Source organism: Penaeus chinensis, chromosome 22 (assembly GCF_019202785.1).
Source record: "Penaeus chinensis breed Huanghai No. 1 chromosome 22, ASM1920278v2, whole genome shotgun sequence".
NCBI classification, from domain to species: domain Eukaryota; kingdom Metazoa; phylum Arthropoda; class Malacostraca; order Decapoda; family Penaeidae; genus Penaeus; species Penaeus chinensis.
Window position 1 is genome coordinate 18,807,944 of NC_061840.1, and position 18,502 is coordinate 18,826,445.

At 36.6% G+C, this 18,502-nt stretch overlaps 2 protein-coding genes and 1 long non-coding RNA gene across 3 annotated transcripts in view; all 3 read left to right on the forward strand.

Moving 5' to 3' along the window:
* The window catches only part of LOC125036971, a 9,719-nt gene extending 6,619 nt beyond the window's left edge, over positions 1-3,100 (forward strand). Inside the window, exons 3-6 of the mRNA XM_047629932.1 lie at positions 1,528-1,619; positions 1,766-1,849; positions 2,363-2,567; positions 2,953-3,100. Of these exons, the coding sequence (XP_047485888.1) occupies positions 1,528-1,619; positions 1,766-1,849; positions 2,363-2,563 (377 nt within the window). The 3' untranslated portion in view covers positions 2,564-2,567; positions 2,953-3,100. The remainder of the gene's footprint in view (positions 1-1,527; positions 1,620-1,765; positions 1,850-2,362; positions 2,568-2,952) is intronic.
* Positions 2,563-7,150, forward strand: LOC125036972. The gene is made up of 7 exons (XM_047629933.1): positions 2,563-2,567; positions 3,134-3,138; positions 5,205-5,265; positions 5,675-5,765; positions 5,912-5,995; positions 6,328-6,544; positions 7,027-7,150. The coding sequence occupies exons 1-6, from the start codon at positions 2,563-2,565 to the stop codon at positions 6,538-6,540; spliced, it is 459 nt and encodes a 152-aa protein (XP_047485889.1). The 3' UTR covers positions 6,541-6,544; positions 7,027-7,150.
* A 2,655-nt stretch (positions 7,151-9,805) lies between these two features.
* LOC125037152 lies at positions 9,806-11,185 on the forward strand. Its single transcript, XR_007115950.1, has 4 exons — positions 9,806-9,886; positions 10,047-10,130; positions 10,444-10,633; positions 11,045-11,185. It is a non-coding gene; the product is annotated as an uncharacterized LOC125037152 (long non-coding RNA).
* The last annotated feature ends 7,317 nt before the right edge of the window (positions 11,186-18,502 follow it).

The following is an 18,502-nucleotide window of genomic DNA, read 5'->3' on the forward strand; positions in this document are numbered from 1 at the left end:
ACATATACATACCTACACACACACATATATATATACATGATATAAAAACCCACAATGTAAAACTAGATTTACATTGTGTTTTTTTACATCATAGTATCAACACGGTAGTGTGTTTTCTCCTTTCACATATATACATATATCAGTGTGTGTGTCACTTATAGATTTGTGTGTGTACATATACACATATATACATATATATATACATATATACATATATATATACATATATACATAATATATACATATATACATATATATATACATATATACATAATATATACATATATACATATATATATACATATATACATATATATACATATATACATATATATATATGTGTGTGTGTGTATGTATATATATATTTACTTGTTTATACAGATAGACTGAGGTATGAATGTAGTTTCCTTGTACAAATAAATACATATATCGTTGTGAAATGTATTCATTACAATAAATGTAGAGAAAGTATGAATGAGAATGAATATTTTCACAATCCAAGAGACGCATTTAACCGGTTTCGAATATATATCCAGTAGAAACACATGGAGCTTCTGTATTTCTGACAAAGATGTATTCGAAACCGGTTAAAAACATCTCTTGTATTATGAAGATCTTGAGATCTTTTCTACATATATCGCTGTGTTATCAGATTGATTCCAACATTATTTTTTTTCGGAAATCAACCGCTAGGAGAATCAGAGAGAGAGAGAAAGGGGGTGAGGTAGAGAGAATGACAAACGTAGAGAGAAAAGAAACAGAGAGGAAATAAGAGAAAGACAGGCACACAGATAACTAAACAAAGCGGGAGTGAGAGTAGGCGATGGATGGGGAAATAGGAAAACATTTGAAAATAATAATAAAAAAACAACAACAACAACAGTAAATTCTAGGATAATATATCCATCATGTATCATTCAGTTAAACTTTGAAGGTTCTCTCTCTTTTGCTCTCTCTCTCTTGCTCTCGCTATCTCCCTTTCTCTGTCTCTTTCGCTCCATATACCATGCATATATACATGCGTGTGTTTGTGTGTATGTGTATATATATACTATACTAAACCATACACTTTTCAGATGTGATTATGACGTTCGAATAACCGGCTACCAACACTTTTTTCTGTCGATTGTAAAATGGAGACCTGCCAAGAACCCAAGACCTTCTGATTTCAAAGCCAAATATGCCACTTCTATACACTGATAGATGTATATTTACAGAAATACATGGCATATTTATGTATGCAATACTGTACGTGTTTACACATATGTGCAGTATAACGGGCTTTTTAATACATAGTAGATCACATTTGATATCTATGCACACACCAAGAGGGATATAAATAAACATAAACCGTGACAGAGCGAACGAGAAAAAAAAGGAAGAGAGCAAAAAAAAAATATAACGCAGAGGGACCGACAGGGAAACTGCCTCAGGCCTTATTTCAGGATATCCCGCACTGTCCTTTCTTATGAACCTGCTTTGTGACGCAATCACCCCCCTTCCCCCTCGTGAACCCGTGTATATAAGCCTGGAACACAAAACTGGACTTACAGTCGAAGCTGCAGCCTACCTTTGAATCAGCTCAAAGTCTACTGAACATCCACATCCTATATTTTCAGGTAATGCCTTATAATATTAGCAAAAATTGTTGCGTAGTAACTGATGACACGCAGTTTCATATAGTGAATGAACTGATTAAACTAAATAAACGTATCGGACTAATGATTTTTAAAGTAAGTAAATCTCATATTATTTCCTCTTCCAGGCCATTTCCGTCAACAAAATGAAGGTCTTGGCCATTGCTATCACCTTGTGCCTCGCAGTGCTGTACACTCAGGCTTTACCAGCCGTAAGTATTTCCTTTCTCTCTCTCTATTTATATGTTTCAAGTGTGTTTGTGGATGGGTGTATGTGTTTACCAATGCAATTCTGTACATATTTTAACCAAACACTATATATTTGTTCCGGAATTGATAGTTCCTACATAAACTCGTGTATAGTCAACATCTCTGAAGAGTAGTTGACATAATATTACCAGTAACAAAACCAGCCGTATTTTCCCCTCTCTCTCTCCCCTATTTGTAACATGCGTATGTGGATGGGTGGGTAGGTGTATGTTTGCCAGTGCAAGTCTGTACATAGAAACCAAACATATATTTGCTTCGGAATATAATTGTCGTGTATTAACCCGTGCATACTCAACATCTCTGAAGAGGAAGAGTTGACATAATCATTACTTGTGGCAAAATCTTGCAACAATACAAATACGCTTTCTCACTCAACAGAAACATCAACAGCCGGTAAAGCAAGTGTTCCATTCCTTCCTCATTACCCTTTAGTAACAGCAAAACCTTTCATGCAGGAAATGCCATCTTCACCACTGCTGCTGAGTCGGGCGGCCAGGTCACCTCGGTTCCATCCCCGAGACTGTGTCCCGTGCAATTGTAAAACCAAGATCACTCACATTACCATACTCGAACATGAAGTCAGGCCAACAGCCGCAAGGTTCGGCGGTCACGGAGGCGGCCGCCCGTGCTGCCCATGCCCTGGAGTTCCCTTCTGATGCCGTAAGTTTCTTTAAGCTTTTCTATTCTTTCTCTTTAATTCGCACACGTTTCTTCTATATACTGCTTTCCCACTTCACCTTTTCATTATTGAATATGGGCAATCTTATTGCATTTACTGCATGTGAATTTGCCAAAAAGAAAATGCAAACAAAATGAGACAGGAAAACAAAACTGCGTTTTTAGTCAGACTCGAAGCCGCATCAGGCGATTGAATCGACTTCATCACCTGATGAGGAGTCAAGTAGGACTCGGAAAGTCAGGAGCCAATTTAATTTCTGATTGTTTTATTTCAACTTTGTGCACTCGTTTCGTTTTTGTTTTTGTTTTTGTTTTTGTTGGTTTGTTTTTTCGTTATAATTCCTAAGGCTGTTATTCCTCTTCGCAGGCTGTTTCTCATGGACCGATGGCGTCAATCTTCTCAATATGTTCTAGACGGAAAATCATAAAAATAAAAAATACAAAAACACTGAGCAACCCAAATGTTATACCATTATTGAATGTATTCATATGCAAATAAAATTGGAGTAACTAACCAGAGTAGCTTTATATTCTCCTTGTGCAACTAGGCAATGTAAGTGCGATCAGCCTGTATTGCAGGATTAATATGCAACTTTCTCAGAAGCTGAATGGGCTAGGAAGTTTTATATATCTCTGTATATTTCTTTATATATGTGTGTACATATATATTCATATATATACAAAAGTAGATACATACATCTGCATCTATGACAAGAATATTGGAATGTGCAAAATCTGTCTCCAAATCCCTGTTGGACGAGGGAGAAAAGGGGCGCCCGTGAAGAAAAAAAATTCGCGGAGGCTAAAGAACTCACGCGTCAGCGACACCAGCATTCAGCAACTTTGTGAAACACTTGACCATTTTAAGCCATAGCACATATTTCTTCTCATATACATACATACATTTGTTGTTTTTTTACTTTTTTTGTGTGTGTGTGAATACATACATATACACATACACACACACACACATATATGTATATATGTGTGTGTGTGTGTATATATATATATATATATATATATGCATATATCCAGTTATATTTAAATGCAGATGGGTGTCTGTGCATCTTTGTTTATATCCATAGGGGGATTGCCAGATGGGAGGAAACTGTGGTGACCCCAAGAACCAGGCTCGGTGGTCCCGTTCGCTATGGCGACCGTTCTACTTCCGCTGATGCCCTAAGTTCATTTCGGTTTCTACTCTTTTTCTCATTTTCCCTATTCATCTATCTGTATGTCTGCCTGCATATAGAATTGTTTTTCATTTCATAATCCGTTAATGTGTGAGCATCTTCGTACATGTTTGTGGATGCCTCCCATATTGAAATACTGTAGCTCATAATGTGGTGACCAGCCATAGCAGTAACCTCCAGGCGACAATTGCAACTTCTCGCGCCTGTGCTGGGCGCGAACCGCCGACCCCTCGGATGAGAGGCCGACACGTTACCACTGTACTAGCCCGGAGGCTACTCATATTGTAGTACGACACATATACTGCATATGGTTGTGTGTATGATATCTATGCATAGACGTACATGTAAATATATATTGTTACAAAAAAAAAAAAAAAAAAATTCACAAATGAGTTATTGAATACATAGGTGAATATATATATTATGATTTTAGCATGCTGCTTTATATGTAAATTGCATACAATAATAAACAAACTAATGAGTTATGTGTATATATATATATATGCATTTAAATTCGATTATATCTATATGCATGTATACATATACATATATACATGTGTGTGTGTATATATATGTATATGCGGGGGCGCCATTTCATCTTTTTTCTAGGGCGAGGCAAGGGTGAGTTGGCGAGTGAAGTAAGCACAATCAAGTGGGGTGGCGTCGTGAAAAATCATTAAAAATTAGATGTTCTTGAGGCTATAACCAGGGTTATATGTGTAACTTAGACACACGCATTAACACTCACATGCATGTATGTAAATATATAGGTGAGAGTATATATATGTATGTATATATGTGTATGTACATAATTTCATTCATTCATTTGTTTACTTGTTTATACAGACAGAAGGATGTGAATGTATTTTCCTTGTAAAAGGAGATATATATCGTTGTGAAATGTATTTACTGCGATAAATGTAGAAAAGGTACGAATGAGATGAATATATTCATAATGTAAAAGAGGAATTTAACCGGTTTCGAATATATATAAAAAATACATGGAGCATCTGTATTTCTGACGAAGATATATTCGAAACCGGTTAAACATATCTCTTGAAGATATTCATTCTCATTCGTACCTTTTCTACATGTATCGTTTTGTTAATAGAATGTTTCCGACATTAAGGTCCTCTCGGGAACTAACCACTGACCATTATTATAATTAGCAATCACTTTTAGGATACCATGTCCTTCATGTATCATACAGTTGAACTTTGCATGTTCTCTCTCTCTCGTTTTCTCTCCCTCTGTCTATTTCGCTCTATAGATAGTGTCTATATGCATGTGTATTTGTGTGTATGTGCGTATGTATATATATATACTATACTAAACCATACACTTTTTCAGATTGGGTATGGTTATGACGTATTTGTGTGTGGAAAAAAGTTTCGAGCATCTGGCTACCGACACTTTTTTTCTACAGATTGTAAAATGGATCGGCCAAGAATCCAGGACCTTCTGATTTCAAAGCCAGTGCTCTGCCTGTAAGCTATGCCATTTCTGTACATTGATAGATGTATATTTACAGATATACATGCCTTATGTCTGTATGTATACAATCAATAGACTGTATGCTTACACACATGTACAATAAATATATATAAATCAACCTTTAGTGTTATGCTCGGCCTTATAATGCATAGATTACATTTGATATATATGCACACACCAAGAGGGAGAGAGATCAACAAAACCAAAAAGGTGACAGCGCGAGAGAAAAAAAAAAAAAAAAAAAAAAAAAAAAAGGAAGAGAGCAGGAAAAATATAACGCAGAGGGACCGACAGGGAAACTGCCTCAGGCCTTATTTCAGGATATCCCGCATTGTCCTTTCTTATCAACTTGCCTTGTGACGTAATTACCCCCCTTCCCCCTCCCGAACCCGTGTATAAAAGCCTGGAACCCAAAACTGGACTTACAGTCGAAGCTGCAGCCTACCTTCGGATCAGCTCAAAGTCTACTGAACATCCACATCCTCATTTTCAGGTATTACCTTATGATATTTGTAAAGATTGTTGTGGGATTCATGACGACACGAATTTTCATATAGCGAATAAAAGGATTAAACTAAACAAACATATATTAGACTAGTAATTTTAAGAATGTAAATCTCAGATTCTTTCTTCTTCCAGGCCATTTCCGTCTACAAAATGAAGCTCTTGGCCATTGCTGTCATCATGTGCCTCGCTGTGCTGTACACTCAGGCTTTACCAGCCGTAAGTATTTTCCCCTCTTTCTTCTCCCTCTCTCTCTATACATGCGTGTGGGATCAAGTATCTGTGTTTGTGGATGGGTGTATATGTTTACTAATGCAATTCTGTTTAGAGTAGCTAAACACTATATTTGTTCTGGAATTCAATCATTCCTATATGACCACGTACGTACTCAACATCTCTGAAGAGGAAGAGTTGACATAATCATTACTTGTGGAAAATCTTGCAACAATACAAATACGCTTTTTCACTCAACAGAAACATCAACAGCCGGTAAAGCAAGTGTTCCATTCCTTCCTCATTACCCTTTAGTAACAGCAAAACCTTTCATGCAGGAAATGCCATCTTCACCACTGCTGCTGAGTCGGGTGGCCAGGTCACCTCAGTTCCATCCCCGAGACTGTGTCCCGTGCGCTTGCAGAACCAAGATCACTAAAATTACCATAATCGAACATGAAGTAAGGCCAACAGCCGCAAGGTTCGGCGGCCACGGCGGCGGCCACGGCGGCGGCCGCCCGTGCTGCCCATGCCCTCCATTTCCCTTCTGATGCCGTAAGTTTCTTTAAGCTTTTCTATTCTCTCTTTATATATATATATATATATATAAATATATATATATATATATATTCACATATATAATGTGAGCTTCATATATTTACACGTATTTTCGTTCGTCCTTGTTTCTGTTTCTGTTTATCTCTTTCTTTCGCACACGTTTCTTCTAAATACTTCTTTCCCATTTCACCTTTTCATGATTGAATATGAACAATCTTTTTAAATATACTGCACGTGTATTTGCAAGAAAACGCTGACAAAATGAGAACTAAACTGCGTTTTCAGTCAGACTCCAAGCCGCATCAAGTGATCGAATCGGCTTCATCACCTGACGAGGAGTCAAGTAGGACTCGAAAAGTCGCGATCCATTTTCATTTCTGATTGTTTTATTTCAACTTTGTGAACTCGTTCCTGTTTTGTTTTCTTCTTCTTCTTCTTCTTTTCGTTATAATTCTTAATACCGTTGTTCTTTTTCACAGGCTGTTGCTCATGGACGGATGTTCTAGACGGAAAATCTTAAAATTCCAGAAACAGAAACTGAACAAACCAAATGGTTTATTATTATTGAATGTATTCATATGCAAATAAAATTGGTGTAACTAACCAGAGAGGCTTTTTAGTCCTGTGCAAATAGACAATGGAAGTGCGACCGATGGCGTCAATCTTCTCAATATGTTATAGACGGAAAATCATAAAAGATAAAAAATAAAAAAACGCTGAATAACCTAAATGTTATAACATTGTTGAATGTATCCATATGCAAATAAAATTGGAGTAACTAAGCAGAGTGGCTTTATATTCTCCTTTTGCAACTAAGCAATGTAAGTGCGATCAGCCTGTATTGCAGGATTACTGTGCAACTTTCCCAAAAGCTGAATGAACGAGGAAGTTTTGCATGTTGTGTTGATCTCTGAATAGTTGTATGCTGCACGCCTCTGCGATGCGTCTATTTATCTATCTATATATCTTAACATATATATTCATATATATACACAAGTAGTTACATATATCTGCAACTATGACAAGAATATTGGAAAAATATGCGAATCGAAAAAGAGAAAATGGCTGCTGGACCCGCATGAGAAATGTATAAAATCTGTCTCTCCAAATCCCTGTTGGACGAGGGAGAAAAAGGACGCCCGTGAGGACGCCGTGCAACTCGCGTGACTAAAGAGCTCACGCTTCAGCGACTCAGCAGTCAGTAATTCTGTGAAACATATAACCATTAAAGCTATCTCACATTTTTTTTTTTTCTTTTCATATACATACATACATGTGTCCTTTTTTTTCTTTTCTTTTCTTTTCTTTTCTTTTCTTTTGTGTGTGTGAATTCACGCACCAACACGCTCGGTGGTCCCGGTCGCTAAGTTCATTTCGGTTTCTACGTTTTTCTCATTTTCCCTGTCTATTTATTCATCTATCTGTATGTCTGTCTGTTTATATAAAGAATTGTGTCTCATTTCATTTTCCGTTACTGTGAGCATTTTCGTACATATTTGTGGATACATCCCGTATATCTGTAAGTCTGTTGCCCATAATGATTATTACTTTTTCATTGTAATTCTTGCTCTTAATTTACAGGATAACTCCCAAGAGTCGATGGCGCCATTCGTTCTGAATATATTCTAACAGAAAATATTTCCACAAGTACACAGAACAAAGTAAATTAACCCATTCGCCCCGGATTTATGTTCTGTTTCCTGTAGATTTATGTGAATGTTATTACATACAGGTGGCTCCACGTGTGCTCAGCCAGCAAGGAGTCTATCAGTAAGCCCTGATTTCCGCATTCCTTGAATTGACGGGAAAATATTTTTCTTTTTTATACAGTTGATATCGATACTGTTATTACTGTTATTGATGTTATGATTATTCAATTGTTATCAAAATCTCGATAACATTTACGACAATGAAATAATGCAAAAGACTCTTTCCAAAAGTCGAGGAAAAGGGTAGACAGGTGAGACACGTAGGACTTGTAAGCACTTGTAGAGCCATCTATGTGTAATTACAATAAATAAACTTGTATTACATTGGGCATGGCATGTATTCTTGCCATGCGATTGGATTAAGATTGGAGTTCCTTCTCCATAAGCTACTTAGTAATGGAAATAGTAATATCTTATATTGTAGTACAACATATATATATATATATATATATATATATATATGTACTGTGTATGTTTGTGAGTGTATGACATCTATGTGCAGACATACATATAAATATATAGTGATAGAGAAACACAATTCACAAACGAGATTCGTTGAATAGATAGATTAATATATAATATTATATAGATTTTTATATGTAAAGGACGTATAATAATAAACAAATGAACGAAATATGTATGTATATATACTAACATTTATATATATGATTATATACTGTATATACATGTATGTATACATATGTACATTTACATTTCTGTGTATATATGTGTATATATAAAGGGGTGTCATTTCAGCTTTTTCTTGGGCGAGGCAAGGGTGGGATAGCGAGCAAATTGAACATAATCCGGTGGGGCGGGATCGAGAAAAAAATAAAAATTAGCTACTCTTGAGGCATTTCTACACTATAACCAGTACTATATATTTATAATAGAGGCAACAGAAATCAAGGGACTAATAGCAAAAAACTATTATGCAGGCCCTTGGGGGCGAGCAAGCCAGACCTTATGTGTGTGGAGTGGGGGGGAGGGGTCATCTTGTATATATGTATCTATAACATGGGCATTCAAATTCTAGTTGGATGAGAGGAAAAGTGACTATGACTAAGAATGCTAACTATTATGCGACTCAACAGTCACCTAATATCTGTAATAACCTTGAAGTCATCGGAAATAGTTATTTTCATGTGTATGAGTTTCATACATATATAAACAAATACACATACACAGTATCAGACTATATGTGTGTGTTTACGTACAGATATGTCATTGTGTGTTCTTGTAAGTGTAAAATACCTATAAATACATGTATATGTGCATATGTATATATACATGTGTCTATGTATGTATAAGTGTTTGTATGTAGTTATGTACAAATAAAGAGGAAGAGGAAAGAGAGAGATAAAAGAGAGGAAGAGGGATAGAGAAGGTAAAACAAAACGAGAATAGGAGGAGTGAGGAGTAAAGGCTTTGACAAGGAAAAAGCCTCAGGCCTCCAGGAAATCCCGCGTTGTCCTTTTGATTAAGTAGCCTTGTGACGTAATAACCCCCCTTCCCCCTCCCAACCCCGTGTATAAAAGCCTGGAACCCAAAACTGGACTTACAGTCGTATCTGCAGCCGATCTTTGCATCAGCTCAAAGTCTACTGAATTTCCACACCCTATAAATACAGGTATTAAGTTGTAATATCTATGAACAGTGTTGCAAGGTGTTTGAAAACACGCATTTTTATATAGAGAATGAATAATCAATTAATTGATAATCTAATCAAAGTTGTTACGGTTAGAATCATAAAAAACGACCTGTATCTCATACTTTCATTTCTCATCCAGGATATTTCCGTCTGCAAAATGAAGATCTTGGCCATTGCTGTCATCTTGTGCCTCGCTGTGCTGTACACTCAGGCTTTACCAGCCGTAAGTATTTTCTTCTCTCTCTCCCTTAATTGTAATATATATGTGAATGGGTGGGTTGATGTATGTACCTGTCAGTGCAACTCTGTATACAGAAACCAAGCATGTATTTGTTTCGGAATTTAATAGTCGTATATAAACTCGTGCATACTCAACATCTCTGAAGAGGAATAATTGACATAATCACTACTTGTGACAAAACCTTGCAATAATACAAATACACTTTCTCAATGAATCGAAAGATCAATAGCCTAAGAAAAACAAATGTTTGATTTCATCCTCATTATCTGTAGTAACAGCAAAACCTTTTATGCAGGAAATGCCATCTTCACCACTGCTGCTGAGTCGGGTGGCCAGGTCGCCTCACTCCCCTCCCCGAAACTGTATCCCGTGTCGTTGCATAAAGAAGGTCACAGTGATCACCATAATCGAATATGAAGTAATTCCACCAAGCACCAGGTTCGGCGGCAGCAACCAGTGCTGCCCATGCCCTAACTTCTAATGGCGTAAGTTTCTCTTGGCTTCTATTATCTTTCTTATTTATATTCACATAGATATATATATGCGTGTGTTTGATATATTCAACATTTTTGTCCGTTTTTGTCTCTGCCTATGTTCATCTCTGTCTTTCGCACACGCTTCTTCTAAATACTTCTTTCCCACTTCACCTTTTCATTATTGAATATGAACAATCTTATTGCATTTATATTTGTAAGAAAGAAAACGCGGACAAAATAAGACAGGAAAACTAAACTACGTTTTCAATCAGACTCGAAACAACATCTGTTTAGGAGACAAGTAGGACTCGAAATGTCACGATCCATTTTGATTTCTGTGTTTTATTTCAACTTTGTGTATTCGTTTCTCCGTTTTTGTCTTCTTTTTATAAATCCTAAAGTTGTTATTCCTTTTCACAGGCTGTTTCTCATGGACCGATGACGTCAACTTTCCCATGTATGTTCTAGACGGAAAATCATAAAAATCCAGAAAAAAACACTAAACCAAATGGTATATTATCCTTGAATATTTTCATATGCAAATAAAATTGGTGTAACTAACCAGAGCGGTTTTATATTCCTATGCAACTAGGCAATGGGAGTGCGATCAGCCTGTATTGCAGGATTTAAGTGCAACTTTTCCAGAAGCTGAATGCGCGAGGAAGTCTATCACGCGGCGTTAATCTCTGAACAGTAGTTTCCTGCAAGCCTCTGCGATGCATCTATCTGTATATCTATCTCTGTCTTTCCCTATGTACGTGTGTATGTGTGTGTTTGTGTGTGTGTGTGTGCGTGTGTGTGTGTGTGTGTGTGTGTGTGCGTGCATGTATGTATGTATATATATATATATATATATATATATATATATATATATATAAGTAGATACATACATTTGTAACCATGACAAGAAATATTGCAAAAAATAAGCGAATCGAAATAGAGAATATGTCAACTATATCCACATGAGGAATGTGCAAAATCTGACACTCCGAATCCTGGTTGGACGAGGGAGGGAAGGGCCCGTGAGGACGCCGTGCAACATCAGTAAAAACTCGCGGAGACGAAATAGCTCACTCTTCAGCGACTCAGCATTCAGCAACTTTGTGGGACATATGGCCATTTTAAGCCATCTCACATATTTCTTCTCATATACATACATGCGTATATGTATTTTTATTTTCTTCTTGTGTGTGTATGAATACATATATATTTATATATATATATATATATATATATATACATGCATACATCGACAGATTGACATCCACATAGATGAATATATAGATAGATATAGATGGGTGTTTGTGAATCTTTGTTTATATCCATAAGAAGATTGCCAGATGGGATGAAACTGTAGTGACCCCAAGAACCAGGGGCCGGATTTACTCAGCTCTCTCGTAAACGCTGTCTCTCGTAACACTTACGGAGAGTATCAACGATTTCTCAACTAGCATCGTTACGACCCCTTTTCAAACGTTACACAACAAGAGGGTAGGGGTCTCCGGCTCGAACGACCAATCAGCGTTAGTTCGAAAAAAACGACCAATCACAGAGCGTTACCCGCTGAACTGAGGCAGCAATATGGAGGCTTACCAATAAGTTTCTTTATATAAAAAAAAAAAAAAAACAATCCCATAAAATGTAATTAAACAGTCTTTCCAAAATGATGTTCAAGGGAAATAAAGTAAAATCATGAGACTTTACTGCCAGCATTTTCTTTCTCGTTAGAGTCCGGTGCAATGGGTCACTTCCACCAGTAAATGCCTTCATTAATCTTCACCACCTTTATCAATAAACTCTTAAATTCTGATATAAACATATATCTATAGCTATACTTATCTATCTATCTATATGTATTGAAATCATAACATATAAGTATATATAAATAAATATATATATATAAACATACACACACATATATATATATTACACATATATATATGTGTGCCTCAGTCTCTTTCTCTCTCTTACTCAATACTTTTATCTCATTTAGAGTAAAAAATCAAAACATCACTCAAAAGCATTTCATAATTTCATAAAGAGACTATGATACACTACAACAAATTTGTTAACAATTATTTTTTCTCATTATTCATCAGTAAGTTATTGCCTTGCTTCCATAATAATATTATATAAGGGTATTCAGAGCTGTGCTTATATAATAATAACCTCTTTTATTGAATATTTATTATAGTTTGTTGTTCTAGAGAAAATTACTGATGGAAGTTATACATTTTCATTCAAAATTCGTTCCTGATGATGCGTCAGATTTCCTTTAATTCATTATTAACTAAACTTGTTGATTTATATTAGGCCTACACAGAGTGTTTCCGCGGTGTCCGTGGATCGGCAAAGGCCATCCTTATTTACATTAGCCATATTGTTTTTTTATGATACTATGCCTCCTAAATATGTTGCTCTTACACATCTATTGATTTCCCTAAAGAAAAGTCACAGTTGCACACTCTTGAGGGTATTCATGAAGCTGATATGAGCGGAGGAGGGTCGCCACGATGAACGTTACGAGTGGTTTCGGGCACTCGCTAATGTCCCTCGTACGGAGACGTGTTTACGACCTCGGAAGTGTTTTGAAAATACGCTCGTTGCGCGAAACGAGAGAGTAGCTTGATTTACGATGGAAACAAACCTCATACGATTCCGTATATGCGTTCGTAAATCCGGCCCCAGGCTCGGTGGTCCGGGTCGCTATAGCGTTCATGCCCCTTCCGCTGAGAAAGAGAGGGTGAGGGATAGAGAGAATGGCAAACATAGAGAGAAAAGAAACAGAGGAAATACGAGAAAGATAGGCACACGGAGAACTAGACAAAGTGTCAGTGAGAGAGAAGGGGATGGATGAGGATATTCTAGGTACTATGTCCTTCATGTATCATCCAGTTGAACTTTGAAGGTTTTCTTTCTCCCTCTCTGTCTCTTTCGCTCTATAAACCCTACATATATACATGTGCGTATTTGTGTGTGTATGTGTGTATATGTATATGCTAGACTATAGCACTTTTTAGATTGGGTTTATTTGATTATGACGTATTTGTTTGTGAAAAAACGTTCGAATATCACTTTTTTTCTACAGATTGTAAATGGAGACCTGCCAAGAACCTAGGACCTGATGGCAAACCTGTGTTCTACCTCTAAGCTATGCCACTTCTTTACACTGATGGATAAATATTTACAGATATACATGCCTTATATGTCTGAATGTATACAAATAATATACTGTACATGTGGTTACACACATGGACAGTATTTTATATATAAATATATATCAAACTCTAGTGTGATAGTCGGGTTTTGTAATGCATAGTAGAACACTTTTGATATCTATGCACACACCGACACAAAAAGTGACAGGGCGGTAGAAAAAAGAGAGCAAGACAGATACAACACTGAGGCACCCACAGGGAAACTGTCTCGGGCTTAAGAAGTTGCTTTGTGACGTAATTACCCCCTTTCCCCTCCCATTGCTGTCATATTTTGTCCAGCTGTGCTTTATACTCAGGCTGTTCCAGCCGCAAGTATTTTCCCCTCTTTCTTCTCCCTCTATATGTGTGTGGGATCAAATATCTGTTTTTGTGGGTGGGTGTATGTTTTTACCAGTACAATTCTGTACATAGTAACTAAACACTATATATTTGTTCCGGAATCTAATAGTTCCTATATAAACTCGCGTGTACTCAACAGCTTTGAAGATAAACACTTGACATAATATTACCGGTGCCAAAACCCTGCAATAATACAAATATGCTTTCTCAATGAATCGAAACATTATCAGCCGGAGAAAAGTTCTATTCTACCCTCATTACCCTTAGTAACAGCAAAACCTTTTATGCAGGAAATGCCATCTTCGCCACTGCTGCTGAGTCAGGTGGCCAGGTTACCTCATTTCCCTCCCCGAGACTGTATCCAGTGCTTTTTTTTTCAGGTTAGAGTCAGGTGCAGTGGGTCACTTCCACCAGTAAATGCCTTCGTTAATCTTCACCACCTTTATCAATAAACTCATAAATTCTGATATCAATATATATCTATAGCTATACTTATCTATCTATTAAATGTAATAAAATCATAAGACATAAGTATATGTTGATAAATACATATATAAACAGAGAAAGAAAAGGCGGAAAGACAGAGAATGACAAGTATAGAAAAGAAACAGACAGGAGATAAAATAAAACAGGCACAGAGAACTAGACAGAGAGTGAGAGAGTAGGCGATGGATGGGGGAAATAGGAAAATATTTTTAAAATATTAATAAAAACTGACAGTCAGTTCTAGGATCATGTATCATTCAGTTTAACTTTGAAGGTTCTTTCTCTCTCGATTCCTCTCTATTGTTCTCGCTTTCTCCCTCTCTCCAACTCATTTGATCTATATACGGTGCAAATATCTACATGTGTATGTGTGTGTATGTATATAGGCACTATACTAAACCATACACTTTTCAGATTGGGTTTATTAGACTAACACGTATAAGTGTGGAATAAAACGTTCGGATATCCGGCTACCGACACTTTTTTCTACATATTGTAAAATGGAAACCTGCCAAAAACCAAGGAACTTCTGATTTCAAAGGCAGTGTTCTGCCTCTAAGCTATGCCACTTCTACACATTGATAGGTGTATATTTACAGATACATATGTCTTATATGTGTATGCAATCTATATACTGTACAAGTGTATTAATACATATGTACACTCTTTGTAATGTATAGTAGATCACATTTGATATCTATGCACACACCAAGAGGGAGATAGACACAAATAGAGTGACAGAACGAGAGAAAAAAAAGGAAGAGAGCAAGAAAAATATAACGCAGAGGGACCGACAGAGAAACTGCCTCAGGCCTTATTTCAGGATATCCCGCACTGTTCTTTCTTATGAACTTGCTTTGTGACGCAATCACCCCCCTTCCCCCTCCCGAACTCGTGTATAAAAGCCTGGAACACAAAACTGGACTTACAGTCGAAGCTGCAGCCGATCTTTGCATCAGCTCAAAGTCTACTGAACACTCACATCCTATATTTTCAAGTAATAGCTTATAATATTAGTACTGTGTGCTTCTTGACAAGAATTGTCATATAGCGAATAACTTTATTAAACTAATTAGATATATCAAAATAATGATTTTTAAACTAAATCTCAGATTCTCTCTTCCAGGCCATTTCCGTCTACAGAATGAAGTTCTTGGCCACTGCTGTCATCTTGTGCCTCGCTGTGCTGTACACTCAGGCTTTACCAGCCGTAAGTATTTTCCCCTCTTTCTTCTCCCTCTTTCTATATGTTTGTGATCAACTGTTTATTTGTAGATGGCTGTATATCTTTACCAATGCAATTTTGTACATACTAACCAAACACTATATATTTGTTCCGGAATCCAATAGTTCCTATATAAACTCGTGCATACTCAACATCTCTGAAGAATAATAGGTGACATAATATAACTAGTGACAAAACCTTGCAATATTACAAATATGCTTTCTCACTTAACTGAAACATCAACAGCCGGAAAAGCAAGTGTTCCATTCCTTCTTCATTACCCTTTAGTAATAGCAAAACCTTTTATTCAGGAAATGCCATCTTCACCACTGCTGCTGAGTCGGGTGGCCAGGTCACCTCAGTTCCATCCCCGAGACTGTGTCCCGTGCACTTGTAAAACCAAGATCACTCACATTACCATAATCGAACATGAAGTAGGGCCAGCATCCACAAGGTTCGGCGGCAGCCCCCCGTGCTGCCCATGCCCTCCACCTCCCTTCTGATGCCGTAGGTTTTTGAGGCTTCTATTATCTCTCCCTCTTATATACATGCATATATATATATAATTATGTGAACTTCATATATTTACACAGATTTGTGTTCGTCCTTGTCTCTTCCTCTGTTTATCACGTTTCTTCTAAATACTTCTTTCTCACTTCACCTTTTCATTATTGAATATGAATAGTCTTGTTGCATTTACTTCATGTGTATTTGCAAGAAAGAAAACGCGGACAAAATGAAAAAGGAAAACAAAACTGCGTTTTCAGTCAGACTCTAAGCCGCATCAAGTGATCGAATCGGCTTCATCACCTGATGAGGAGTCAAGTAGGACTCGAAAAGTCATGATCCTTTTTCATTTCTGATTATTTTAATTCAACTTTTTGAACTCGTTTCTCCGTTTTTTTTTTTTTTCGTTATAATTCCTAATACTGTTGTTCCTTTTCACAGGCTGCTTCTCATGGACCGGTGACGTCAATCTTCTCAATGTGCTCTAGACGGAAAACCATAAAAACCAAGAAAAAAACACTGAACAACCCAAATGGTAAATTGTTGAATGTATTCATATGCAAATAAAATTGGCATAACTAACTAGAGAGGCCTTTCATTCCTGTGCAAATAGTCAATGGAAATGCGATCAGCCTGTATTGCAGGATTAATGTGCAACCTTCCCACAAGCTGATTGGGGGAGGAAGTTTTGCATGTGGTGTTGATCTCTGAATAGTTATTTGCTGCACGCCCCTGCGATGTATCTGTCTATATGTGTGTGTACGGATATAAACAAATAGATTCATATAGATGGGTGTTTGTGCATCTTTATTTTTCTGCATAAGATTGCCAGATTGGAGAAACTGTAGTGACCCCAAGAACCCGGGGCCGGATTTACTCAGCTCTCTCGTAAACGCTGCCTCTCGTTACACTTACGGAGTGTAGGGGTCTCGTAACCGTTACGACTGCATTTATTATTGCTAGATATCTTGGGACTTTATTTCCTAAAAGAACGGCTCGAACGACCAATCATTTTTAGTTCGAAAGAAATCGACCAATCACAGAGCGTTACCCGCTGAACTCAGGCAGCAATATTGAGGCTTACCAATAAGTTTCTTTATAAAAAATATAAAAAATCACATAAAATGTGATTAAACAGTCTTTCCAAAATGATGTTCAATTCAATAAGGCAAATAAAGGAAAGTCAGGAGATTTTACTGCCGGCATTTTTTTTTTTTTTTTCTCGTTAGAGTCAGGTGCAATGGATCACTTCCGCTAGTAAATGCCTTCATTAATCTTCACCACCTTTATCAATAAACTCTTAAATTCTGATATCAATATATATCTATAGTTATACCTATCTCTTTTATGTAATAAAATCATAACATATAAGTATATATTAATAAATACATAAATATAAATACTCACATATACACATATATATTACACACATACATATCTGTCTCAATCTCTTTCTCTCTCTTACTAAGTATCTTTATCTCATTTAGAGTAAAACAAAAAATATAAAAACATCACTTAAAAGCATTTCATAATTTCATAAAGAGATTATGATACACTACAGCAAATTTTTTAAATTATTTTTCTCATTATTCATCAGTAAGTTCGTGCCTTGCTTCCATAATAATATTACATTAGGGTACTATGAGCTGTGCTTATATACTGATAAGCTCTGTTATTGAATATTCATTATAGTTTGTTGTTCTAGAGAAAAGTAGTCATATTGATGGAAGTTATACATTTTCATTCAAAATTCGTTCCTGATGATGCTGAGAAAGAGAGGGGGGGAGGGCAGGGGAGATAGAGAGCATGACAGAGAGGGAAAATAAACAGAGGAAATAAGAGAAAGACAGGCGCACGGAGAACTAGACAAAGTGTCGGTGAGAGAGAAGGAGATAGATGGGGAAATAGGAAAACATTTAAAAGATAATGATTATCATAATAACTAAAAGTTAATTCTAGGATACCATGTCCTTCATGTATCATCCAGTTGAACTTTGAAGGTTTTCTCTCTCTCGCTCTCTCTCGCTCTCTCTCCGTCTCTGTCTCTTTCGCTCTATATACCGTACATATATGTGTGTGTATTTGTGTGTATGTGTATATGTA

What these genes read in the sequence shown, in the direction of transcription:
- LOC125036972 (XM_047629933.1), top strand. An exon ending in ATCCACATCCTCATTTTCAG is followed by an intron (nt 5,766 to 5,911) that starts GTATTACCTTAT and finishes TTCTTCTTCCAG; the next exon opens with GCCATTTCCGTCTACAAAAT. An exon ending in ACACTCAGGCTTTACCAGCC is followed by an intron (nt 5,996 to 6,327) that starts GTAAGTATTTTC and finishes CCTTTCATGCAG; the next exon opens with GAAATGCCATCTTCACCACT.